The sequence below is a fragment of the Temnothorax nylanderi genome, unplaced genomic scaffold (assembly GCF_030848795.1).
Source record: "Temnothorax nylanderi isolate EJ_2023f unplaced genomic scaffold, tnyl_v1.0 TNYL_tig0721_pilon, whole genome shotgun sequence".
NCBI classification, from domain to species: domain Eukaryota; kingdom Metazoa; phylum Arthropoda; class Insecta; order Hymenoptera; family Formicidae; genus Temnothorax; species Temnothorax nylanderi.
This window is the reverse complement of record NW_027249783.1, coordinates 3,114-30,657: the sequence shown is the minus strand read 5'-3', so window position 1 is coordinate 30,657 and position 27,544 is coordinate 3,114. Positions and strand designations below refer to the sequence as shown.

The 27,544-nt window shown below is 40.3% G+C and overlaps 1 protein-coding gene across 1 annotated transcript; it reads right to left on the bottom strand.

Moving 5' to 3' along the window:
• Positions 1-1,492: 1,492 nt before the first annotated feature.
• On the bottom strand, positions 1,493-25,593 carry LOC139785002 (protein O-mannosyl-transferase TMTC2-like; the record flags this gene model as incomplete). Its single annotated transcript, XM_071724169.1, has 4 exons — positions 1,493-2,114; positions 3,884-3,968; positions 4,697-4,837; positions 25,261-25,593. Coding segments are annotated over 4 exons (891 nt in total), but the record flags the coding sequence as incomplete, so codon positions are not given.
• Between the last annotated feature and the right edge of the window lie 1,951 nt (positions 25,594-27,544).

Sequence of the window (27,544 nt, the reverse complement as noted above, 5' to 3'; positions counted from 1 at the left end):
TCTTTAGCGATGTCGAACGAAGATAATCTTAGAACTAGAGATAATTATGATATCCGCGATAGTGTTACGTAAATACTTTTGTGAAAGAGTGTCCCGAAATTAATACCTCTACAATTCAAATGCAAGAAGTTAATCTGTTGCGTCACGAAGCGCGTCTAAAACAATAGGGAACGTAGAGAAAGTTGGAGAGCAAATAAAGGTAGGGTAGAGAGAATATAAAGGCGCGAAGAGGGAGTAACGCCGGGGAAGAGACAACCGCAAAGATGGGTAAGTTGACGAAAAATAAAATGGCCAAGGCGGCGCATCGTCTGCCGAGCAGGGCGAGTCATCTTTTCGTGGAGAAGAGACGCTCTTGATGGTGTTCCGCTTTAAAGATAACGAAGCGAGTTCTTCGCGGAACAAAGCTTCGTAACCGCCGCCGTCACCGTCACGACGGTCGCGGAGTGTTTGCTGAGACTGTCTCCAGCAGTGCGACAGGAGCGACAGGTGGCTCCGTGTGCCCGCTTTTTCACCCCTTCTCACCTAGTCTGTCTCTCTCTTTCTCTTTGCCATTTCTCCATCCGTCATCCCCTCACGATTCCGCTCCCGGGCTCGCTCGCACCGTTGGCACTCACTCGGAGGTATGATTTAAAGTGTAAACTTAAATATTCCAGTTGGTACCTTCGTGCAAATAGATTCGATATTAATGGAGCTTCAGCACCTCGCCGGAAAAGAGAAAGAGAGGATATCCGAATATCTGCCGCAGAAAATTCTAATAGCGAATCTAGATACTTCTTCATATGCCTAATAATTTTCATATATTTAACAAAAGAAAATAAAGTAATAATAAAAACGCAAGTAAAATCTTTGTAGACTAAGATTGAGATTACAGATTTGACAACAAATTAGAAGTTTCAACGAACTGGAATATTCGGCATTAATAAAGAGGAAATAACATTTAAGCGAAGCAGTCTTTTCAGGAGAATTCCAACGGTTATCTCATCCAGAGCTCCATCAAAGAAATCGCAAGCAATCCCCTCGAACGACGCGCAAAACGTTTCGATCTGACTTTTTCGTCTTCTTTTTCCATTTTGGGGCGATTGATTTATAGATGGGAAAGTGACGGCACGGCTAAGTGTCTTGGCTCAAAATAATTATCGACCTGCTCTTATCGAATCTACGGCGGACTTACCTGCTCTGTGTGTATATAGGCGAAGGAAGATATCTCGCGTTGCGACAAATTTGAAGAAATCTATTAACGAGAATCAGTAGATAGTTAAGCTTTCTTTTAATCCCCCCATAATCCACTTCGTTCTGCGATTAAAGAACGGGATCGATGTTCTATGTATCTTTTATACATAAGAACTTCCGCATTTAAGGAAAATATCTCAAATATTTCTCCTGTATCAAAAGTTGTATAAAGAAGCGGATGATACGATCCTTGCCTTATCTTATAACTTAATCTACGGAAGGGGAGAGGATTCACATGAATAATGAAATATACCGTTGTGTATTAGAGAAAAATAAAGGAAGCTTTATTCTTTACATACCATAGCAGGCGATACGAGTCGGCCGCGCGTCGTCGACGTGAACGACGAACGCGCGCGTCACCGACGACGCAGAGATATAAACGAATATCGGTAGGAAGATCGGGCCGGTGGGGGGTCTCGGGGTACACGGTAAGATCGGTAAGATGGGATCCTCCTCGTCGCGCGGGGTCGTATGATACACACCGTCGCCTCTCTCATTTTCTCCTCGTCCTCGCTTTCTTTCGCTATCGTCGTCGCCCTCGGCTTCTTCAGGTCACGCCAAGATCGCCGCCAGTTTGTGCAGATTCGTTATGGTCGTCGCGTCGCCTGGCTGCAACCTGAGTGCCTCCTTGTAAGCCGCGGCGGCTTGCTTGTACTTGCCGTTCAGGTGTAGGATCGCGCCGAGATTCGTATGGCTGCGGGCCTCGTGCGGCCTCAGACTGGCAGCGTGTCTGTACCAGACCTCGGCCTCATCGCGACGATCGGCTTGCCTCAGCGCCGAGGCCGCCGCGACCGACAGCTCGTAATCGGACCGCGACAGCTCGGCCGCTCGCAGCTGCTCCTCGGCAGCCTCCACCAGTCGGCCCTGCGACGTCAGGAACAGCCCTGGAAATTTTGCAAACAGACATTACGGTGCGTGTCGCGAGAGACCGCATCGCGTTCGATCAATTTGTACGTCATGTATTGTTAAAGTTAGTTAAGTCGCTTGATAGATTGTTAATCGATGCGACAATTATTTATTTAATGCATATAAATCTGCAAAGCTGTTTAATAACTCGTTATTTTGCAATTGAATAAATCGATTTCGCTTAACACGTATATCTGATTTTTGATAGATGAGAAAGATGTTTATTGAGGGCAATATTTTTTGAACAGGGAAAACTGCAGGAAAATATGATTAAAGAAATCTGACGAAAGAATATTTTTGTACAACGGTATTTTTAATTTGAGAGAAACTTAATGAAACACGAACATCTTCGATAAACGAGAAGGTAGAAATTTGAGATACTTATTAATTCTTTGATTTCAAATTAGACGTTCCATTTATTATTAACTAATTAAGCGAAAGAACGCGATTCAAGCTTAACACAGAAAAATATCACTCTACAGCCAAGAAAAGCAATTATTTATTTTATTTTATTTATTTTAAGTAATAGGTTTCTTCAATATATCTTAATAATATAGCTTTAAGATATACTTAGCACAAATCTTACAATAGAAAAGCTCATAATTTTGTGCTCAAAACAAGAATTCATTCTTCTTTCAAGAGTATTATATACTTCTCTTCAGTAGACTGTATATAGTAAGTAATCCAAATTCTTGTATTAATTAAATATTCTTATTTCAAGTACTAGACTTGCTAATATCTAGAATATGTTTTGAGTAAATGTGATGCTTGCGATGACTTTATGGTAGATCTGCGGATATATGAACTTATCAAATATTTAGAACAAATAATATTTACTTGCGGGTAGTATATATTTTTCTGTGTGTACGATTATGTCACCTATATGTATATATTAATAATGAATGTTCTATCGAGCGAATGGTAAAAAGATACCTACGCGGCAAATTGCACGCGGCAAAATATCGTCTTCGTATCTCGATGCAATTTAACGCGACTGACGTTTCGAAGCGCGTCGCCGCGTTTCTCCGGAATTTTAATACCCATCGATCTCCATCCCCGGCATGGCATCTCGATTCATCCCCCGCACTCTCTCCGTATCCGTCCTTCTTTTCGATTAGTCGGTTCGCCCTTCTTCTCGCCAGATCGACTATCATCCCGCAGGAAATATTACAACGGTATTTATAGCGGCTCGACGAATCGGCAATCCTCTTATCTCCCCCTGCTATTAAGCGACTCTTCGAATCTTGGTTCTTTGATTCCCGTCGCGAGTCCCCCTCGCAATCGAAGGGAACTTGGAGGACTCCTTTCTAGAACGGATTTGGGGATCGGGAATCAATTATACCGTTGTTACAATGGGGGTCTCGGCTGCGGCGACCGGCGTGACGGTGGAAAAGAAGGAGGGGAGGGGGAATGGTTCTCCCGGGGGTGCGCGTTAGGCGAGTGCAAAAGCGAGATGCTTAAGAGAGCGAATTTCATTGCTTTAATAATGAACGAGGATTTTCCCTTATCACCGTCGAAGACGACTACAAATACGGGCATTAGACATTTAAATTGCGATGCGGTCGAGAGACGGAAGGTGAATCTCGGCGGTCGGCGAGGAGCGGGAGGACGAAACGACGCGACGGTGGAAAAAGGAGACGGAGACAGTAACCGGAAACGCCTACTGACGAATTTCAGACAACGTCGATGAGGACCGACGACGCTTTCCTGCGGTCGCAATTAAAGGAAGCTCTTGGTCGCGCCTTACCGTAATGATGGTGCACGCTGGGGTCGTCCGGCGCCAACCTGCGGGCCCTCAGGAACCATCTCTCCGCTTCCAAGACGCGGCTCGACTAAAGAGAGAGAAAGCAGAGGCGACTCGTGAGCCACCGCGAACTCGATAGCCCTGTCTGTCCCCCCTCCCCCTGGCGGTTGCTACCGGTTCAGGAGCTTGTTCTATTGCATTGGACAAGATTTTTGAATATATTATATCCGTTAAATTGTGGATGTATGCATGTCACGCTGAACATAAATATATCTCCATAAATAATAAAAAAACATGTAAATATTGAAGAACATCAGAATTTTCAAAATTACAGTAAACAACAACTTCGAATTTTCCTCTCGCCCAGAAATACATATCGCAATTTTTGTTAACAATTTGGATGCAACACGCAACGTCCATTCGCAAAATTGAGTGTCATAGGAAAAACAATATCTAACACAAGAAACAGAAAAATAGATTTACATTCAGCGCTGAATTCCCCAAAAAATTTTTTTCATTTCTTAAAAAAAGCCTGGTTAATTGTTGTCATCCGTTATTGTTCGTTAATACTATCGGAGTATAGTTAACATTTGACGCAAAATTAATCTAGTTTCAGACATGTGAGAGCCGGGAGGAGCGGGGACTTCGTATTGACCCAAATATGTTGATATCGCGCATTATATTGCGTATCGCGGTAGAAGTTTCTCAAGTGGTAACGGTCGATATAGTCAGACTTGGAAAGTAGATCGCGATAAGGTGAAATAGAGCGGCGATGGCAGGCGATGGCGATCTAAAAGCAAAACGACGGCTACTTACGTTCCGTGCCAAAAGTTTTCCGTAAGTGATGTGGGCCGGCACGTGGTCAGGCTGGCTGGCCAAACTCGCCTGAAACCACCTCTCCGCTTCTGCATACTGTTGCAGCCTCGACAGCGTCTCGCCTAGCAGATTGTACACGCTCTGAGGGAAGAAAAAGAGAAAAAAAATAGACGGTTTCTTTGGTGCCATCTAATTTCTTTCCGCCGTTACGTTGCAGAAATTTAAGAATTTTTGCGCACAACGGTATACGAAGCGTTTTCGCTTTTCCTCTCATTTAAATTCTTTGACCAATTGGAGACGATTTCTTTCTTAACGAAAATTCAATTGTATGCTACTTTCGTATTCGCAACTTTTTAGTGTGCAAGATTAGATATTGTTTTAATTAATACCGTAATTAGATTTCTTTGCAAGTAACGGCCATTTATATTTAAATGCAGAATAAGATTTTGCTATTTGTTTGTGCACTACCGCCGAAGCTTAATTCGGGAAAATCCCTAGATTTTTCGGTAATTTATATTAGGAATTTAGATCACCAGGCTCCTTTTTCTTCTGTAGATTTTAGAGAGCCATATATTTATATAAGACTTAATCTCCATTTTGCTTCACGCTACTTAAATATGCAAACATCGGTTAAAGAATCCGGTAAGTACGAACAACGTGTTTGAAAAACACGAGCGCGAGGGGCAACCGAAGGGTTACGTTTTACGAGAAAATCACGTGTGGATCGAAACGCGAGAAGGTTCGTTAGCGTGTTGGGGGAAAATTATGCTAATAAATTCAACAACTAATAAATTTGCTGGCAACTAATTCACAAAGTGTAACAAATTACCGCGGACATGTGTACGCGTTTTAATACGCGTTACAATATAATAATAAGCTCTTAATTACCTTTAACCCAGAAAATGCGATTGTGAATGGTAGAACGTTGAAGCGCGCTACTTATGCGTTAATTAATTACGCTTCAATGTGAGGGATCATATCTAAAATTTTCATCGACGGATAAATTTGCGATGTGAACTTTCGACACGCACAATAAATAGAGAAAGCAAGAAGAGAATAATTTGACTTTGAAGGGAACCCTTTGAAAAATTTTCTGATTTTCAGAACTGACGATTGCTACGAATTTTTCTGAGATCGTAAATGTTCTCATATGTGTAAGCATCAAGCTCATCGTTGGAAAAATTCAAAGTTGATGAGCGCATGCATACAGAATGAGGAGAACAATATAAAGTGGATATATAAATCATATGATTTCTTATAAAATTTGGACTTAGTTTTTGCCTAATAAAAACTGTAGCTATTATTATCTGTCACAATTGTCGATATATCAATATTCTGTTAAGGCACAATTTACTGTGATTTGAGCGACCTTAATTGCCAGGAAAGAATCGATTTCAAGTTTTGCAAAGAAACGAGATTATATCATCATTTTACAAATTCTTTCTTATATGCCCTGTCTACGCACATCCTAGAAAAGGAGTAATAAAGTGATCGAAAGTATCATAAGGCGGCTAACATCGAAAACCTTTTTCCCAGGCATACATGAGAGACCGCATTTCGCATTTCGAAGTTGTAGTAAGCTAAAACTTTTATGATTTTGTTCGAGACGAGTACGCGAGCCGTCGGGAGCGGCCGTTAGGGCAAAGTCTTTTCACGGGCGGGGAAGACAAATGGCAGGGCGCGAACGAGAGACGGGAGAAGAACGACCTCGAATATCCCCGACTCAGTCGTCAGACTCGATTGCTTCGTGATTCAATGGATCCCGCAGTTTTCTCAATGCCGTAGAAATGTCTCACGGGGAATTGTCGCCACGCGATTCCAATTGCCGAACGTGGCAATCGGCAGTTACAAGAGGGGAATGTTAATTGATATCCTTATTTAAAGCACATTCGCGAGTTATTGACACTATCGGTGATTTATAATTGAGCAAAAAATTCGTAGATATGAAAAACGTCGTTGGAACGTGAGAGAACGTTACGCACAGGAGTAATTTTATAAAATAATGTATCATAATCACGCATTATCTTATCTCAAAAATGTTGGCACGCTGTCGTGAATTGCGGGATGGAGTAACAATTACATTAGCTGCTGCAGATAACGGTGTATATAATGAATAAATATGAGTCGAAATAAAATCTTGATATGTATCAGTTTTCGCGAAATTATTTCGGCACAGCGGGATTTTATTTTCCTGCCTGTCACGCGTTATTCGGAGATGCTCCATTTCAGGGTGCCTTGAGCACGTGACATTTGCATCTACTTTTTGTCGCGCGCGACATACATCTCGCGTGCTTCAACGCGTGATTATGCTCGCGACGAATGTTGCCACTTTGTGATCGCGATCATTATTTTCTCGCTCGTGCGACAAAAATATACGCGTCGACTTTCTGAATAGGAAACGTGACAAGTCGCGCGAAGTGCCGTTGCATCGCGTCAAAGAATGCACCCGGCAAAGTCGCGAGCGCAAGGCAATGCTGCCCCCCATACGTTCGCATTGTTCCGAGTCATTATTCACTTGGGCTACTTTTCAAGGATGTTGCGCGCACTTGCTTAGACGTAATGCTCACTCGAGCTTGCGGTTCACAAAGCGTCGTCTCTACCGATAGCCGCGGCTTTTATATGCACCCGAGAAGGTTCTCACGCCTCTGCGCTGAGCTGAGAAATAATGATCCCGACTAGCATCCCATTCACCGTAACACCACAATATGTGTGACAACGCAATAACAACGCATGTTTTGAAGGAGAATATAAAATCCTGCTACATAACTAAAAATGATATAGGCCTCGATTTTCCCGTGAATTTTTTAATACGACCTGTCTCCACTATATATCAAAATAACTTTTAAATTTTCAATATTAAATTTCTTGCTGATAAGGATTGAATCAAATTTCCGATAACGTAAAGCCGATTTAAAATTAATGGAAAACAATGCTTTGTGTGATTTTACATTTATGAAATTTAATTGCAATTGTTTTTGTTGTTTATGACTTTTTCAATTAAGCATTAATCAAGCTTGCACATATGCGATCTTCTAATTACGTATATCTCATCGTTTGATGAACCTTTCCTCAAATTACAAAGTATCCCAGGTACTGTGCATTCACCACGTAATTACTCTGGTGCTCTCCCAACATCCATGTTTACATTTATGTCGCAGTCGACGAGTATTCGGCAATTTCCAGCGATTGGTCGGAATGTCTGCTTTATGGCGCGGTTTGATGAATGTTTAATCAAGCCTTGTATAGCGGAGCCAACGGTACGTCGAACGTTTCGACTTTTCAAAAAATAATAAAGTGTATTTTTTTTCATCGAGCGTCCGGTTCCGTCGATGTGTACATTTCCCGGTCACGTGAATTAATATTGCTGGATGGATGAATAGTTAAGTGGGCGTTCGACATTGTCCCGACTGATATTAAACTGATCGGAAACGCGGGCACGCATTAGCGAGACACATTTAAAATCACGTTACTATTAATTCCGTTCTAAATAATTACGCGTACGTATCGTTATGTATCCGGTATGCAATTGAACGGACGACGTCGATTATCGATGTCAGTTTTCGGATACATCGCGGAAATGAGCAGATGCGTGGGATAAATTTGCGAACTGTTATATTGTGGTATTTGTTTCGACATTTTAACGCTCGATTAATTTAAGAAATTTTTCGAAATCTCGTTTTCACATTAATGTAAAACCCCCTGTAAAAATTATAAATCAAATAAATATTTTGCACATTGTTCTCTCTTTAAATACTCGAATATTATTCAAGTATATCTCTACAGTTTTGAATACAAGAAAAACTTTGCGTATTAAATATTACGTCTCACTTATGCATAATATATTTTAATTACTTTTATAAAATCCTATTTAGTTTCCAAGATATAAATTGCGCATGTAAAAAGAAGATGAACACGAGAAATTGCTTTGTAAAACGTGACAATAGAACAGCACAATCGAAAATGAGGAATTGTTCATAGACAAAACGAAATTCTCGAAATTTGGTAGAGTAATTAGAGAATTCTCAGATTTGGTAGAATTAATACGAAAATGATTGTGCGAAGAATTTCCATGATGCGCAGTACGGTTAATCCGGCCGATAATTACGTTGAATCGTACGCCGACTCGAAGTCATCTCTGCTGTTAATGCGGCACATTCCAGATTCTACCGTTTGTGTAGGTAGAGAGAGAGAGAGGGGGAGGGAAGAGAGAAAGAGGAATATGCAGGTTGCCGAAGACGTCGCGACGCCGCTCGACGCCCGTCGTCGTCGACGCCCGTCGTCGTCGTCGTCGTCGTCGTCGTCGTCGTCGTTGTCGTCGACATCTGCATACTGTCTCTCGCGACGGAACAAACAATTAGGACAGCGCAAACCGAACGGGGCAATTAGACGGACTGACTACGTTCGAAAGCCGGCTAAAAGGAAGGATATACGTGCGATAGACAAGAGAATTAATCGCCGGGAATAATCGGATTAAAGCGACGTATTGCACGCGCTCGGCGCTTTCGAACGGTTTCCATCTGCGAAATGCAGAGAGAGATAGAGAGATGGAGATTCCTCCTCCTCCTGTACTCGCTCTAGCCGCAAATCGGAAGTAAGTTCGTGGCACGATCACGTATGACGTTGGAAAATTGGAGATAGATATTGCGCGGATATATTGTGACGTATTGAATTTTGAGTCGCGGGGGCGGAATAGAGCTGTAATATGGTGAAAAGGGAAAATCCGATGTATTCCCCAACTTTCGTGCAAAATTATTATAAAGTACGCTAAATTTACAAATTTTGCTCTTATACAGATTCACAAAAGAGTATCGCAATAAAGTGGAGTTGAATTTTATATCAGACAGCTTTTGAGTTTTTGATGAGGAATATTCGTCTGCAACGGGAAACGCGTATACGTGATGGGAGCGTTCCATATAACGCGCATGGATCGATTCAGAACATGCGTGTATATAGGGTTGAGTAAATTAGCATTCAAGACAAATTCTCCGTCATAGCCAGAAAACAGAAAAGTTCCACGCGATATCAAACTTCCACGAATCTCTCGCATCTGTTCGGTAACTCAATAACAAACGCGCGTTTGGCGCGAAGAACTGTTCCCTGGAATAGGGATTATTCGTCCCGGGAAGAAGATTTGCCAAAGTCTTGAATGGAACAATCAGACGGCTGATTACGCACATCGAGCAAACGGATTAATTCTTCGTCGTAATCTTATTGTCGTTTATGGGAATCTCGAACAACTTTGAAGTCGCGCAGCGAAACTGGTTTAGTACAATCGAGGCTTATTTGGACTAAACAATTTTTTATGCGTTTGTAAATCTCTACACAATGATTGGAATCATTAATTATTATAAAATTTTAAATTCAATTATAACGTATTAAACTAAATTATAATTATAATTTAGTAAAAAAAAACTAAATTATAATTATAATTTAGTTTAAAAGGGATGACACGTGGTTTCATGTGAAAGTGGTAGACTCCTACTGGCCAAATGTTTGAGATTTAAAATTGAAAATGTCTGCTACATAAAATAAAATCTTTATGCATTATAATTTTATATATTTTTATTACTTGTTTTATAATAAAATGAAAAATAATATATATATAAAATCTTTAAAAGCTCTACGAAAAACATTTTTTGCAAGATGAAAGGAGTATTAGACACTTTCATCAAAGTAGCCATCTCTTACTTAGGTAATTTAGCTACAAATTTATTTATTTTTTCTTGGATGGAAGATTCTTCCACATATCTTCTAAAACAGTTCACAGCTCAGTACTTATAATTTAACTTAAATCATGACATTTCTAAGAAATAATCTCATCTAAGCGCAGATTTAAATTAAATAAATTTTATAATAGTAAGAAAACTGGATATGCAGCTAGCATAAAGGTATCTTTGTCATTATCCGGGGTGTTCTATTGAAAGGGAGACGCTTTGAAACTGCCTTTTATGCAGAATGTGCAAGGATCAGCAGCGTGATGTGATGGTTCAGTAATTTGATCGATTACAGCTGGTGGGTTTTACCTAACCGATATTGGGCGAATTATGGTTTGATCTCATTTCAAGCTTTCACTCAATGTGGGATCCTGTCTCATTATACTATTAATGATTTTCCGGTGGTTTCGCAAGGGACAATGGTATTCGTCGTATTTATATCATTGTCCATTGAGCCACAGGTTTGATATTGAGACTCTTGAGTGGACATTCTGGAATAATTGTAATCCTTTCGATCATTTGATTCGTGATTGATAATGCTTTGGTTGTACTGTGATTTTAATATAAAACATTAATTGTAAAAGATTTGGAGAACTTTACTGTGTAAAACGCTGATAATGCAATTGTTTACTAAGTTGACGTTTCGCGTAATTTGTTATTATTCGTATTACTGAATCTATTTCCGCGAAAATAAAAAAAAATAAATCAGCGAAGGGATTAGCTCTAAATTATAACAAGAAAAATTTTATTCTTAGGCACCGAAACACAAGTACATCATTTTCTTCTTTCCTAAATATTGTCACTACATAATCGTGACCATTTATCATTTCTTTATGCAGAGGAAACACAACGTTTATGAAAACAAAGCCGAGAAGCTAATTTGCGTTCTTACTCTCTGTCTGAAAGATACTCATTAAAAAAGAAAGGAAATAAAAGAGTCTTAATGCCGATTTATATGGCGAATTTTCGGTGGATTAGAATTAGGAGATTCCCGTTCTTTCTCGAGGCGAGATTCACGGGAGTGCCGCCGTGCCGCCGCCGCTCGTAGAGTTTCATCCAACTTTCTACGGGACAACGTCGCCAGCCGCGCCAGTTGAGGAGGGAAGAGGGAGACGGATGGCGAGAGGAGAACCGAGGGCCATCGTGATAAAACATCGGGAACTGGCGAAACTCCGGTGTAATCTTGCCGGCGATGTTTTACCGTGCGGGCTGGCACGTAGGGGGCCTCGGGCTGCACCTATCCACATACACACGTTCATATATACGTTTATACGTAATACGTGTATGCACACACGTATACATACGAACGTGAGTGTATGTGCAAGGCCTTGCGCGGCATCGTAAAGTCCTGGGAGATATCGCGCCGGCGATTAGACCCTCGTTTTGGGAACTAAATTTCTGTGGGTCCCGACACCGTCCCTCTCTTTCCTCCCCCGCCTCCTTTGTCCGCCCTGAAGCTCGGACCGGTTCGAGCCAAGGATCGAGCCCTTTTGACGCGAGATTTCCGCGCTTCTTCTCGCCATTTCTTGCCGCGATCCCCTGCATCTCTTCGGTAACTATCACTGGCCAATCGCGAGCGCGGGTGATTTATGAATCTGTCATTTACCCGCCAGCTATAACATCACGGTGACTCGGGCAATCTTACTATTCTGAAAAGATACGTCGCTATATACGCGGCCTATACGGTTTAGAACTCCGCCCGATTCAGCTCTATCGACGGAAGCATAATGCAGTCCGCTGGCTTTCATCGTCTTCATTTTCCCGTAGCTTTTGTCGTCGTCCAGTATACGTGTGTCCTGATGGTGTAGTAAGAGATTATTTCTCTAGAGCAAAGTGCAGAGTTATATTTATAAAAATGGTGGATAATTTAATTGATTAGATATGAGAATAGTGATAGCCGAGCTACTGTTTTCCTTAGCAAATGAAGTTCATCGAGCACATTCCCTCGAGAAAAATGTCGTATAATCGGCGATAGGACCGTAAATCATGGGGGGCGAATTTATTTTCACGGATCTTCTGGCGAGACTACTGAATACGAGTGCGCGAGCACCGAAACACGACGAAACCCCGCAAGATGGTGCAGCCACCATCCCGATCTCGGTGTTCTCGCTTTACTTCTTTCGACTTTCTTGTTTGTTCGACTACGTACTACTATCCGGACCCCCGGATCCCTTCGATAGCACATGGCGCAAACTTTCGCTGACTTTCCACTGTAGATAGGCAAGAATGGAGTTTCGCCCCGGGACGGCTGGGCGGGTGTGAGTAAGTAAGTTTCCCGTCCTCTACCGGAGAACGGCTGTCGGATGGATTTGCGACACGACGGACCGTCTTAATCAGCCGGGCTCTGATCGATAAGTCACCTAGACGCTCCGCTCTAATGCCCGAATTTAATTTCGCCATCGGGTAGCTCGTGATCTATTTTGGATGCAAATCGACGGACCGATTAAGACGATCTTCGATCGTAGCGGAACTACACTCTTTGAGTTAACGAAGCATTTTCCATACATTATTCGAAAATTTAAACCTCATCTTATAAAACATACATACGTGTCGAAAGAAATACAATATTTTTATTTCTGTTACTTATTTATATTAAAAGAGTCGACCTAGAAAGTATTTGTAATCGTTCAATGACGCATTTATCTCAGTTGTCGAGGCGAGATGAAATTGCGACTCATCTCTCAAGCTCTCGATTTCAAAGTCCCCGTTGCAAGTGAGTCCGTAATATCGTTTACGTACAAGGCCGCAGGTCTCACGAAGAGAAAGAAAAAAGAAGAGTGTTAGCGTGTCGCAACATCACGACGATATCGGGAACAAAGGGTGATGGCGAGGCGAGAGTGCTTAATTCGCACGAGTGGCACGACGTGGTGTACGCCCGCGGAATTCCTCCCGCCTCGTCCTTTTTTCTTCCTCTGCTTTCTTTTTATTGCGAAGGTGCGCTCGGAAGACCGGCGAGGAAAGAGAGCAAGGAGGCACCGTCCGGGCGGACGGGAGGACGGAGGGATGACGATGCACACAATGGGCGTTCTTCTGGAAGATTAAAGTGCAGCGCGGCGGCACCGCGTTGCGGAGCTGTGTCGGGCAGCGGCTCGCGTTAAAATTAAAATTGCTCGCAAAAACGTACGGAGAGCAAAGTGCGAGCGGTGGAGGGGAAGGTGAAGAATGGCCGGGAGGGAGAGGAAGGTTGGGAGTGTTGGCTTGTAATTTAAAAGCTTCTCGCTGTTTTTCGCATGGCCCTAAGGAAGCCATTAGGATCCCCGCGGGCGACCAGTAAGTAGAATAACCCGCAAAGTACATTGCCGGGGGCACGTCTCGCGATCGAGCAAGTCCCTCTGGTGATTTTGGAAATATTTTCGTTACTTTTTACGTTTACGGTGACGTTCGATTGTGGATCGATTTGCCACTTTGCTGGAATGTAAAGGCGCCAGGGAATTGGAAAACGTATAAAAAAAAGGCCCGGTTATTTCTTGTTCCATTTCTGATTCTAGTTTTATGCTTGAGAGGACAGGTGGATGAAGCTAATGAGCTGTATAATAAAAGCGGACATTTATCGTATCTTAAAACAATTTTAAAATAACATGGACTTATTGTATGTGTTTGCATTAGTGTAATATTATTACTATTATTATTAGTTATATGTGGCGAAAGTTATTATTGAAATAGTGAATTAAAAGTATTATTGAAAATATAGGATTTTTTGTTAGCATAATGCACAGTGCCGCACGGCATTATGTTCCTAAATAAATTTACACTTTCTGTTTGAGATCGTAAGTCAAGCTGTAAATTTGTTCGCGATAGCCCTTCAACCGTTTCAAACTGTTACTCGCAAATAATTGTCGAGACGGCTCTTTTATAGGTCTTTTAATTCTCGTTTCTGATAAGGTTAAAAGTTTTTCTTTACTTTTGACTCCCCGCTATCGATCTCGCCGTCGATCGATAGTACTGAGAGCCTCAAAGCGAAGGGGTAGCTTCGCCGCGCTTCGTCGAAATTATGAAGCACTAAGTATGTCAAGTAAGAAACCGTAGAAATTCATTTTCGCGTAAGAGTGCACCCATCAAAACGCTGCGTGATGAAGGGGATTGTCGGTTATACGACTGTACAATATATTTGCGGGAGTGTGATGTACGTGGGACGGGAGGAAATGGAGGGGGAGACGTTAAGCGGCTGCCAAGGAGCGAGAACGAAAAGACGAAAGAGAGGGTTGAAGCATAGAAGGGGTTGCGAAATTACCTCGAGTAGCATTGTGCGCCTGCCGGAGGGCTGCAAGCACCTAATTAGCCACTCAAACACTGCCGCATAAAGCAACCCTCTGTTATTAAAACGATATGTAAAACGAGGTTGTCCCCACAGCGCTCGGTACTTTTTGGACAGCCAGGTATGTCGATCCGACGCGACGCGACGCGAACCCCTACGGCGCGCAAATTTTTCCGGGAAATTCGTCGCGCCAGAGCCTTTTGTTGAGCCTGCCATATCGTTATCATGACACTATTATCATGGGCGTAAAAATTATTATACGTCACGGAACAATGGTAGTCAAATTTAAATTATGTCCGTTACACTCGGACAAGTTAGAATTTATTACGTCCTATATACTTTAATTATATTTCAGAAAAAATTTTTAAGTCACATCTTGATAACGATAACATAAGTATGTAAAATACTGATGATATTTTTCTGACAATTTAAACAGCAGCTTTCTGTTTCAATAAAGTTGCCCATAAGATCTGATAATAATAAATTACAAGATTATTGCAAGATTAAAAATGTTTTAAAAATGTTATTATTACCTGGAATTTCAATCGATATTAAGGAGAGTATCTGAAAGCAATAGAAACAAATAACGAAATAAAAAGTTCCAATAAAATAAGAGGTTGTTCAATGAATCTCCAATATATTTAATTACAAAGAGGAATTGAAAGGAGGAATTTAGAGTTCTGTAATGAAGGAAAAAGTAGTTGTGATATTAAAATAGGTCGTGGAAATTGTAACAGACATTTTCGTAAGACATTTACGCATAATTCACGGTTGTCATTTGTGAATTAAACTTACCGATCTATTTACTATTTACTTACCTGATAGAAATCGTTATCGAGTAATAATGTATTTAATGTTGAAACTCTAATCAAAGTACAACGAAACGTTGAAACGTTGGTCGCTTTAAAACAATGAGAGCGTTGTTAAATTATTAAAACGGTTTGCACAATTAATCGTTCGGCTAATTTAACTGTTTAATTACCAATCGATTGACAGGCTGGACCGAAGCTGGACTGACCGCGCAATTTTAATATAAAACCGCGTTATTATACGTGAACGTGCCAAGAGCGATTAGGTCTTCTTTTCGATGAGAAGAGGAAACGATCATTTAACACTGTAGTTCCTAAAGCCGTCAACGTTATATGTTTATTCCAGGAATATTTTATAAGAGTAACTTGTTACAGAATGTTTATAAACTAAATTTGCTCATGTATATAAAATTTTGTAAAATTAATTGACTCAGATAAGATCTTTATAAAATTCAATGAATTTATATTAGTCAGAATTATTTATAAAATTTTTTTGTCTGCATTCATCATAAATACTAAAACTTTTGTCCTTTATGAGGTATAAATCGACGTTAAACACACACACACACACACGCGTACTGTTCTCTTTCTCTCTTCCGACGTGCGATCGTATCGACAGGGCTAAATGGTGCGGTAAGGGGAAAAGTTTCTGGTTATTAATTTTTCGTTACGCGCCACGACAGTCCAGCCAGCCACCCGGCACCGGCGATTTTCCTCCAAAACTTTCCATCCCACTACTTATCCCATAGAGATGAACGCGAAGTCGCAAAGTTTGTCGGTCATAATTGATGTCTCGTAAAAGGGAGGATGAGGGATGGCAAAAGGAGGTTTGGGAGATCGGCTAAAACCGCCGTAGAAAAGTTTCGACAGGATTCCGCGCCTGCATCGACGAAATCAATCGCGGCTGGATCGCTGAGCGACATACGAACGGATGGAAATTCCGTGTTCGGAAATAAATAAATGACACGTATCGCGTTTTATCCCCGCCGGGCGTATTTTTAGTATCGAGGTATCTGGAACGTCTGGAAGAAACAGTACGTGCTAAAATTTTAGTATCGTCAAGTTAAGTCACTCAATTTAAATATTAACTACGTTTTCTGGCCAGATGATAAAGATATCAATTCTATAAAATATTTATAACATGTTCTAATTTAATTTCATTTTCCTATGAATATATATTAAATCTTAAATGGTATGTGGGCTTTTTTAAATAAATAATATATATCAATACCAGTAATAAAATGCGGTGTAGGAGTAATTGTATACACGAATAATTTTGAATAGCATAAATGTGCAAATAATTGAGAGGTTTTTTGCGATTAAAAGTATTAGTTTTGCTTTTTTGAACTGTGTGAATATTTTTAGTGTGTAATTTAAATCCGAATTTATCTCCACAAACCAATATGAGCTGGAAAATACTTTTGTTCATTATGCACAGGCATATAATATATATATATATATATATATATTCTAGCTTGACATTCTTTCACTTAGCCCGAAAATGATTATAGTTTTTCAAATAATACAAAAATGATAAATTACATGGACTTTAAAACAACGCATTATGAGCACCGACTAATAGTTGAATACTAATTAATGCGGTCTTAAGTTAAGCTATAGTAATAAATTTTGCTACATCAAGACTATCTGCAATGAGAACAAAAGAGAACAATACAGACCGGCTGCTCGCTTTTTTATCATCATCATCTGGAATGAAATTTCCGTTTATTTCTCGCAATCAAAAGGTGAAGAACTTTGCGAATAATAATTATTCGTTAACAGAGTACAAAAATAATGAATCTCGATTATAAATGTATATTATCTAATAATAAGCATTATAATCTTTTCTTCTTCTTGCATGTATTAAATTCATAATCTTATAAGCATTTAACTTTATAAATTGTTTTATCTTGAAATCTATTACAATAAATATATAATGTCCACACATTTTTATATAATAAAGTAGAAATTATCGTGTTTATTAAGTGCAAAATTTATCCTCTGTATTTTTCTATAATCCGCGAAGAGAGAAAATTTTAAAGTTTTGACAAAATTTGAGAAACAATGGTAATTGGACATAATGGCTCTTTTATTAAATAATGAAATATTCCATTGGGAAATGTCTCGGAAATTTCGCTATCTAATTCCCGAAGGCACTTCTCGGGTAAAGACTTCGGAAGGAAGCTCTGCCGAGGTTCTATCGTCGGCTAGAAGACGTTGGAAGTTCATCGAAGTACCGATCGGGGATATTATAACTCGACGTGCGAGCGAGCGAGAGAGCCGCACGCGTGCGCGATGTTTGCGAACTTTCCGAAAATCGCGGAGAGGCAATAACTCGGGATGGAAAAACGACGGGATCGTTTCGTTTCGATGGAAGCCCTTCTCCCAGCCGATGCCGCTCCGCGTGAGCCAGCCGATATCACTCGGACGACCAATTTAAAGTTACGATTCGCCGGCCATTTTCGTGTCCCCGAGGGATGACAACGGCGCCAGCGGTGCCCGGATTTGGGCTACCCGAAATGCGGTTTGACGGCTATTACCGCATCGCCTGGCTATTTCTATTGATGGAAGACCTGACTTGCGGATTTTTAAGATATGCTTTCTCGCTATTAGGTCTTGGGAAGTGACCTAAATGCGGAATGCCGTATCTGGTGAACCCGTTTCGGAAATAACAGAATTCCGAATTTGACTTCGCTGAAAATCTTCTCTTCTATAAGTTGCGAGACGTGTCAAATAAGGAAATGTCAATCAATTATTTGGGTCAAAATAGATCTAATTAGCTGTGAAAACAATAACTCGATAGCTTGATAGCTTCGTTTGTCTTAGCGATGTTAAAAACGAAACAAAGTTTTAGAATTTGATAACGAGTTATTTTAAGTGATTGAATATTGCAAACATGATTATTTTTATTTCTTGCAATAAATTAAGAAAAATACAATCGTCTGAAGGAAGCGTTCAAGTATGATGTATGCGATAATAATTGCTTGAGCAAATTTTGAGAAAGAAAGAGAGATACAAGAAAATAAATTATCGTTAATAATTGTATATATTTAAGATACGAGAATGAACTTTTTGAAATTTTAATATTACTGATATATTAAATTAATCTTTGTTACAGTGACATTCATTATTCATGCTCGAAATAAAATTTCTCATCTCGAATGGTGCTGGATTATGTTCTTGAAACTTTCAGGAATATACGATTTCAGAATCACGCTGCAGCACTTACGAAGCATCTCGTTACATGCATATACGCGAGACGGCGGCAATGCACTCGAAACTTTGGCGGGATAAACGACTTGCGGTATTTTTATAACGATTTCCTTTTTAGCTTTCTCGCTTCAACTTCGATTCCGGAAATAGTCATTCCGGAAGTGAGAGAGAGCACTTCCACGGGAAGGACGGTCCTTACGACTTACGTCTGACACTCGAATGAAACTGTGCCGTCACCGACGACGAGGACGAGGACGGAATGTAAAAAGTTTCAAAGAGAGGAATTTCAATTTGTGTAATATCAGATATTTCGGATTCTCTGCTGTCCAGCGTGAAAGAGAGAAGAAAAGAGAGAGAGAGAGAGAGAGAGAGAGAGAGAGAGAGAGAGAGAGAGAGAGCGGGGAGGGGGACAGGATTTAATCAATTAGGTGAACGCGGGGCGCGACGGCGCGAATAACTGCATGGCGAGGAAAAGTTTGGCGTGGAAACGTGCCAATGTCGGCGATCTTCCTCGTTCCCGTTTTATCGCGATTGCCAATCATGAGGCTCGAATGGGAAATTATGTAGAGCGAATAAAGCTAAATATTAAGATGAACGATCCTAATTTCGCGCGCGCGCGAGCGCGAGCGCGCGGATGGAACTATTTCTCTAAGGGAAGCTCGGTGCCGTTTCTCGTTTTGCGGGCACTTTCTAAGGCGCCCATTATTCAATGACGTCGCGACGCGCGACGTTGCACACGGAGAAATGCTTCGTTCAAATTAAATACGCGTTTTAATCGCGCGGTTATTTCCTTCCAGTTCCTTCTGCATTTTCGCGGGCGTGTACGCGCGCGATTCGTTCAAGCGCGTTCGTGCCGGTAACTATAGATGCATTTTGCATTTGACACATGCATAGAATACATACTTGGACGTTGCAACTGTTACGTCACTCACGGTCGACAAACACCGCTTTCATGTCAAATCGGTTAGTAACACGACTGCCGAGACCAGTTATTATTTCGTACCCTTATTTTAAGAGGTATAATCGTTCAGTGTATGCACTTCAATGAATTCAATATAAAAAATACTGAAAAATACGAGAGTAAAAATTCTAATATGTTTATTAACATTAAATTAAAATTAACTCACAAGAGGAGGTTATGACGTGGTTCTCAGAGATTTTAATAATAGGTACTGTTTGCGTGGAGAAGCCTTATTGGCATATAAACTTTTATTGAGCAAAGGAAGAAAACGCACTTTTCAATTTCGAGAAAATAAAAAATTGAATTGACTGAAAAATCTCGAGCGATTTAGAAGTTTTGTAGAACGTTTCACCGAAGAACGCGTAGTTCAGCTTAAAAATAAATTTAATTAAAAATTTTTTCTAAAAATAAATAAATTCGGACAGATGATTGACATAAAAAACACAAATAAATAAAAAAATTTTTTATTAATCGTTGAGAGCAGGTGAACCAGTACATGAGGCAGGATGATATTCATCGTAGAAGCAAGTGAAACAATAAGTCACGCGACATCTTGCGCATCGTATAAAAGCTGCTTTTGTACACTCGCAGGGTTTTTTTAAAACATCAAGAGCAAAACATACTTCGTTGACATTCATAAAAATTTCCCTTTCATCCGTAAGTTTCGAAGCGAACCACGCATAACGCAACATTTTTGCAAAAATCGGAGCCGACAGTTGATGATGGACGATTGAATGAATTTTTATGCAATCTTCTCGGGACGATATTTCGCGTTCTTGTTCAATCAGAAACGAACAATTTTGAAGGCGCTTGATAAAGTTTCTTACTTGTCTATAAAAATAGACATCGCAAGGCTGGCATAAAAGTGTACACTTGGAAGGGATAACCTTGATAGTGCACGTTTCTAAACCTTCGTCGTCCTGAAAAATCTCGTCGTATAAAGCTGGATTGGTTTGACCGTCCCAAGAATCTATTAACAGAAGAAATTTCTCTTTTCCTACGTAAGAAGTTAAAGCTTCTGTTAAAAAGTTCGTATAAAGCTGTGTTGTCAGTTTCCCTGACTTCGAAGATGTTACAACGACGTTTGTGTATGATTTTGAACATTCGTCGACAGATTCTTTTACTCTGGGCCCGAAAACACCCGTGGATTCTTGCAGGCACACAAAAACGAACGGTAACAATTTTCCAGACATCGTGATCGCGTATTGTGCGTGGTAAAAATGAGTTACTTTATTGACGCTTTCCCTTTCGACGAAAACTGTTTTCGATTTTTGCATAGAGAGAGTTCTGTCGTACGTGGATTGATATTGACATTCTAAAAAAATAAAAATAAAATATTGATCATATAAAATTGTAAATATATTAACAATTAGAAAATATATTTACATTTTATTTTATGTAATTTTGCAAAGAAATTTTTATTTACCTATTTGGTCTGTGTTAATGATGAAATCTTTGTCAAAATTTGGAATTAGTGCTCGCGTCTGTTTGCGAAAGATTTCTGCTGCAGCCAGAACTTCCTCCATCGTGAAGGTTTCTTTCTCTGTGACGTACTTTATGATTTTTCGTTGTCGGATTTTATGCTTTTTTTTAAATCTTTTAACCCACGAGTCAGATGCTTTGAAGTTAAAATTGTTGAACTGACTTGCAGCACTCAAGGCCCATTGCTGCAAATCCCTGGTCGTAACTTGCTGACAATTCTCTCTGGCTTCTATGAAGCGATCGTGTGTCCAGGAGTCAATGGTGGCGTATTTATCAATGGTCGTTCCTCCATTTTTAATGTGTTCTTCCCACATTTTCAAATACTGGATATTTTTTAAGCGTGAGCATCCCTTTCTCTGAAGAGATTTTAAACTCCACTTAGGATGTTCTTTAGCAATGTTAACGGTTTTTATTTTATAATCCAGGGGAATAAATTCCATTTGTTTCATCTTCTTTTCTTCTGGTACATACTCGTCGGAATCACCATACTCGTCAGACTCATCGTCCTCAATCTCGTGAGAAAAACATTCTTCGTCAATTTCTTGTCTCGGAATGAGTTCTTCCGTGGTTATAAATTCCTTTTTGCCCAACATTTCGACAGTAGAGTGATATATTTCTTCGCCAATTTGCATAGCTTCTCCAGAAATCGTCGGAGATGATTCTAGAGTCACCAGGTCATTTTTCACAAGTAGTTGTTCGTAATACACAATCGCATCTTTTAAACGTAATTTCGACTTTTTACTGTGAGTTGAATTATCATCACATTCACTTTCCAACATCAGCGAAGATTCAGATTTCATGTTAAAACGTGATGTACTGTTCAAGCTATACACGACCGTCTACATTTTGCTTCCATAGCTAGCAGCCAAATGAGCCAAATCTGCTTTTTGTGACTATACGGACCTTCCCTTTTCCTTCTCATCCTTTGTATTCTAGCCTACCTGCGACATCTGCTTCAAGGGTCTAACGGTAAGGACACGTGCTATTTTTAACTGCTCCAAACCATTTTATAAAGAAACTGATTTCAGGAAGTTTTTAAATGATATAATATTGTACAAATTTTTTATTTTTGAAAATGACATTAAAAAATTTATGTTTTTCAAAAATGATTTTTCGTCATTTTTTGAACGTATTTAATTGCTTAAAAAGTTAAAATTATGCATAATATTCTTACATACTCTGTTGGAGAATGCTCGATTTTAGTGATTTGTGGTAATTAGACTGGACACAGTCAACGGAGGGTCGACAGACACACGAACAAGAGGTGAACGACCGATATAGCTTAAGAATCTTTATTTTGTTTGACAGAAGTTTATTGAGCGCTCGCTATTGTCAGACTAACTGACGAGTAACGTTACATATTACATCCATCGGTATGACCTCACGTACATACACCGAATTTACCTGTGTTAGTAGGTCAACGAGCTAAATATTTACCTTATTTGGGCATGTTTATGGATTCTAATGACCTAATTGATTCTAACACACGTGTACAAAACAAATGTATATAAAGTACCGAGGGAAAGTCGCGTGGGGGAAGTGCCGGAGGAGCACACGAATGTATATTCTCACATCGCTAGAATTTTGAAAATTAATTGTGAACACACATTAGGTTTTAACGATGCGAGAATAAATAAGGCGCATTCTGCGACATACTCAAATGTAAAAATTTTTAAATTAATTTATTTTTAATAGACAGCAATTTCGAAAACAAATTTTCAAAGCAGGGGGTAAAAGAAGGAAAATGCACATTTTTAATAGAAAATAAATAAAATAAAAACTTCGATTTTTTCAAAAACGTTTGTAAGAAGCGCGGTTGCTCCCTTTGTTCAATAAAAATACTACTCAAAGCTTTTCCACACAAACACTATTATTGAAATCCCTGAGGACCACGTCCTCTTATAATCTCTCCTTGTCAGTATATGTATAAAGCAAATAATATAACAATCTTTTCTAATATTTAAAAGCAAGAATGCAACAGATTTTGTTTAGAATATGTTCGCATGTATTGCATCAAACAGATCATATTTGTTAACAAAATGACTTGAAACTCGGTCTTTCGTCCGAGTTTTGAAAATGGATTTTGTGTTTATGATATCTCTGTTGTAGAAATCTGTCGGACGCATTATTTGCGTTAGTTAATGCCGAGCATAAAGTTCTGCGTTTACGGCTCTCCGGGCGTAGAGATGAAGACTTAGACAATTTTATCTCGACACGTAACGAGGTTCATGGCGCGCAGGGTAGTCAACGTATATATTCGCGGAAATATCGTGGATTTTCGTACGTCCGAGGTCTCGCAGTTTCTTGGCGCATCCGCTGCATATGCTCCCACATATGTACCTGCATACGTACACATATAAGGATGTCCGTGTGTACCTACAGCGGCGCGAGTGCCACGGAAAGACGAAAAATACTTTTCGAATAAATTGTCGCGCAGGAATTCCACGGCGATGCGCCGAACAAAACGCTGCCACGCTGTGTAGCACGGCACGGCACGTATAAACGAAGGGAGAACGGAAAAGGAAGGAAGGTTGGTCGGTTGGTCGGTTGGTCGGTCGGTCGGTCGGTTGGTCGGTCGGTTTCGACGGGACGCCGGAGGGTGCGGAGCGTCTCGTAAAAATGCAAACTTCTCGCTTCGGCGTCGATGCCGGGCGCAAGAGGAGCCGAGCCGGTCGTGGCGCGATCCGATGTTGTCGCTTCGCCTGCGCCACGTCCAAAAAGTTGGACGTGGATTGTGAAAACGGAAAAGAAGGAAAAAGATGGCGCGAGAGCGAGCACGCGAGAGAGAGGGAGAGAAAAAGAAGCGAGAAGAAAGTCAGACGACGGCGGTAAAGCCACCCTATGAGAGAAACTCGCGGGAAGTTCGCTCCGTACGTCGTTGCAACGCGGGTGGTCGGGGGTTGCTTCAGAGATGGAAGAGAAAAAAAGAGAAAGTGAGAGAGAAAGAGAGAGAGGGAGAGGAAGGGAGCGAGTAAGTGGATCGCGAGGGGCGTTTTCCTGATTTTTCAAGGGGACAGGAGGAACCGGAAAAGCGACTCTGGCTACTGAGGACAGTTACCGGGAATACAATATCGCTCACGTACTCGGTGGTTTGGAAATATCGATACTTATTTCATCGTCTCGAGCCATCGTTCGATCCCTCCTTTCGTCCCTCTCTCCTTTTTCATCTATATTTTTTAAAACAATAACTTATTATATTACTTTTGTTCAATTTTCTGCAATTGCTAAATTGTTATTGATTTTTCATTTTAGTTAATACATATACGTAAAAATTAAATGTAGAGTTATATCTAGCATCTTTGTAAGGTGTTCTATAGCATGAAAATATATTTTCCTCTGTTCTTTATGATCGTCAAGCAGGACAAAAGAACAAGCGAGACAAAGAGTGTATCGCTCTATGTGGTATAGACGATGATTGAGTGGGGGATACTAAATTGCCTCGGGCGAACCGAAGGTAGTAATAATCTTGGAAAGCAATTAGCAGCCGAAGGGAAGAGGACGAAAACATCAGAAATCTGTTTCGAGTTGATTACTTTCTTACAGACGACTCTCGGTGTATCGTTCGGAGTGGTTTACCGCATTCCCGGTTTGTTAATCGACCGAATGCAATCGACGAGAGACAGAACATCCGTGAAAATCGTTTTTACAGTTAACCGTCGTGTCTGCAAGGGGGACAATCCGCACGACGATATTTCTTGTCGAAAGATGAAATTTTGTATCTCGAGATCTTGGCCTCCAGTCAATTTCGGTCAAACGAAGTAATTATTCAAGTTCAGTTTCATTTGCTAACATCCTCGATAAATGTATTTGGATTCTCTTACATTAAATTGTCGGTGTAACCAAATATTAGCAGTACGCAAGTTGTATTGATATAGGGGTAATCGATAACCGCTATATGAATTTCATTATAATTTCCGAAGAGATAGATAGCGGAAGAGAGGACGAACTCTATTCAAAGGGTAGGGAAACGCGAAGGGGGAAGAGAAGCTACATAAATCGCTCGAAGCTAAACGGAGACGCGCCCTCGAAGGCACTTTCTCGCGCTCCAAGTATTCATAGTTCTCTCGCGCGCATCAAGTTATTCCGCCTTAGTGGTGTAATGAAGAGGAAGCGCGGCGCGCACTACTAACCTGAGGTGGATAGTGATCCGGTAGGGCACGCAGGGCTTCCCTGTACGCCGACAGGGCTCTTTGTAATCTACCCTGATCGGCATACAGCGCGCCTAATTGAAGGAGGGCCTGCACCCTGGCCGCCTCGTGAGCCCTTTTGTCCTTCAGACCGGAGCCATCCAAGGATGCACCGGCGCGCAAAACCGCAGCTGCCTCGGTGCCCCGTCCGACCGAAATCAACGCGGCTCCCAGATTCACATAAGCCTCTGCAAAGACAAATGATAAGGATTGTGAGATGTGTGTAGGTTTAGAGAGAGTCTGTCGATACTCGGAGAATTTAACCTCGGATTTAGTCTACGTATATGTGGACGGATATACGGACTAAATCCTACAAGATGCATCATGTTTTCTTATTTTTTAAACTTGTATTATTATTGTATACATATATTTTCAAATGCATATAAGTCATCATATATTTATATCTAAGTAAGTATTTTTCTTTCGTATATGTTGTATTTTAATTTAAACACTTTTTACACTAATTATGAATTCTTTAAAATTCTAAAACAATTAAACTGTTTCAAACAAAGCTCCAAAATTCTTAATTTGGAAGTATTTGAAATATATACGAAAGTGAATAATGAAGAGCCGGATAACGGGCTTGCCTTCTTGGCTGGATTATGGAGAATGATTCCATGAGCTAAAAAGATTATGGGCCAAGTCTTGCCCTGGCAGAAACTGAGAACTTTAGATGTGGCATTTCGTTTTCTCGACACTTTTATTTCTAACTTTAATTAAAAAAGTCCTTTCGAGAGGACTAACTTTTCTAGGCCTTGGGATTGGAACGTCGCTTTGTCGCTCAAGTAAAATTGCCATAATCTCTCGCAAGCCGCAAGGATGATAAGGGAGATTATGTACTAGGGAAACTTTCAATTTAAAATAAGAGCGGCCAAGTTTTTTACAGATTTCGCCTCCACATTTACACCTCCACATTTATTTTTTAATCCGTTTATACAGTAAGTGATAAAAATTGTATACACAATCCGAAACATCGAACTTTATATTAATATAAAACTGTTCGAGATAATTTTATTGTAATGAGAATTTTCTTGTCCAAAGTCAATTATTCTACAATTTTATTATAGACCTCTAACGAAAAATAAATAAATAAATAAATAAAACAGAGATAAATGTGAAGGGCAGTATAAAATGAAGAAACGCGTGTAATTTAACGAGAACAAGAAAGGAAACAATAATCCATCGCATTGTACTTCGAGACTTCGGCGAATGAGAGGAAAAGCGGCAATGAAAAATAGTGGGCCGTAAAAGCCGGACCGTACCCTATAGGTTCGCATTTAGTCTACGTGAAAACTTATTACACTCGGTACGCTCGGATACCACCTGTTACCATTTATCTCCCGAACACGCTCGCGCGTTCTTACTTCTTTCTTGTTGATGAATTTCGATCTCTTTGCGAATGCGATCTTATCGATTTTAACGGCAGTCCGTGATGTGTCATGGGTGAAAATCACGCCATTTGAGTAGTCAGAGAATGAATGGGAGCCTTTACGACTTTGATTAACAAAAACTATGCCGATTGTCGCGATTGAAGATCAGACGTATCCGAATGGTGTTCTCCCGGTCGAGACTCGCGTTTCGTGAACAGAGCCCGTACCTCGTATTATTTTGAATAAAGAACCAGGCGACTGCGGGCCGGCGGCGCGGCGGTGTCGAGTAATCCATTTTCCTCGCCGCCGCTCTCCGGGGATATACTCTATGGAATTAGAGTGCCGAGCTTCCTGTATCCCCGGATCAGGATGAATGTGTATGCGACGAAGCTCGCAACGGGCGCGCACGCGCCCCTACTCCACTCTCGATTTTGCGCTATTTAACCTTTGCGTTATTATACGAAGAAGATTACGCTTTAACAGCTATACATTATATAATCAACGCGCATTATTGCTAGATGGATAGTATGTATTTTTCTCAAAGCGGATTGTGGTAAATTTCTTGCTCGAATTTATTGTCTTCACAACAGAAAAAAATAGTTGTACTTTTATGAGGTCATGAAAGTGTTAGAAAACTGCTGAGAAGAGAAAAATATTGCGAGAGAAATATAATACGAAATTAAAGTAGTAAAATTGGAATACGATTTTACCTCATCATTAAAAGTCGAAATGTTCTGATATTACAGTTATCGCACCTTATCTTTTACGCGATCATGCTTTTCTTATCGCTACATGCGTCAAATAGAATATCAAATTCGCAATCAGTTTGGATTATCAAGTTATATCACTATAAATTC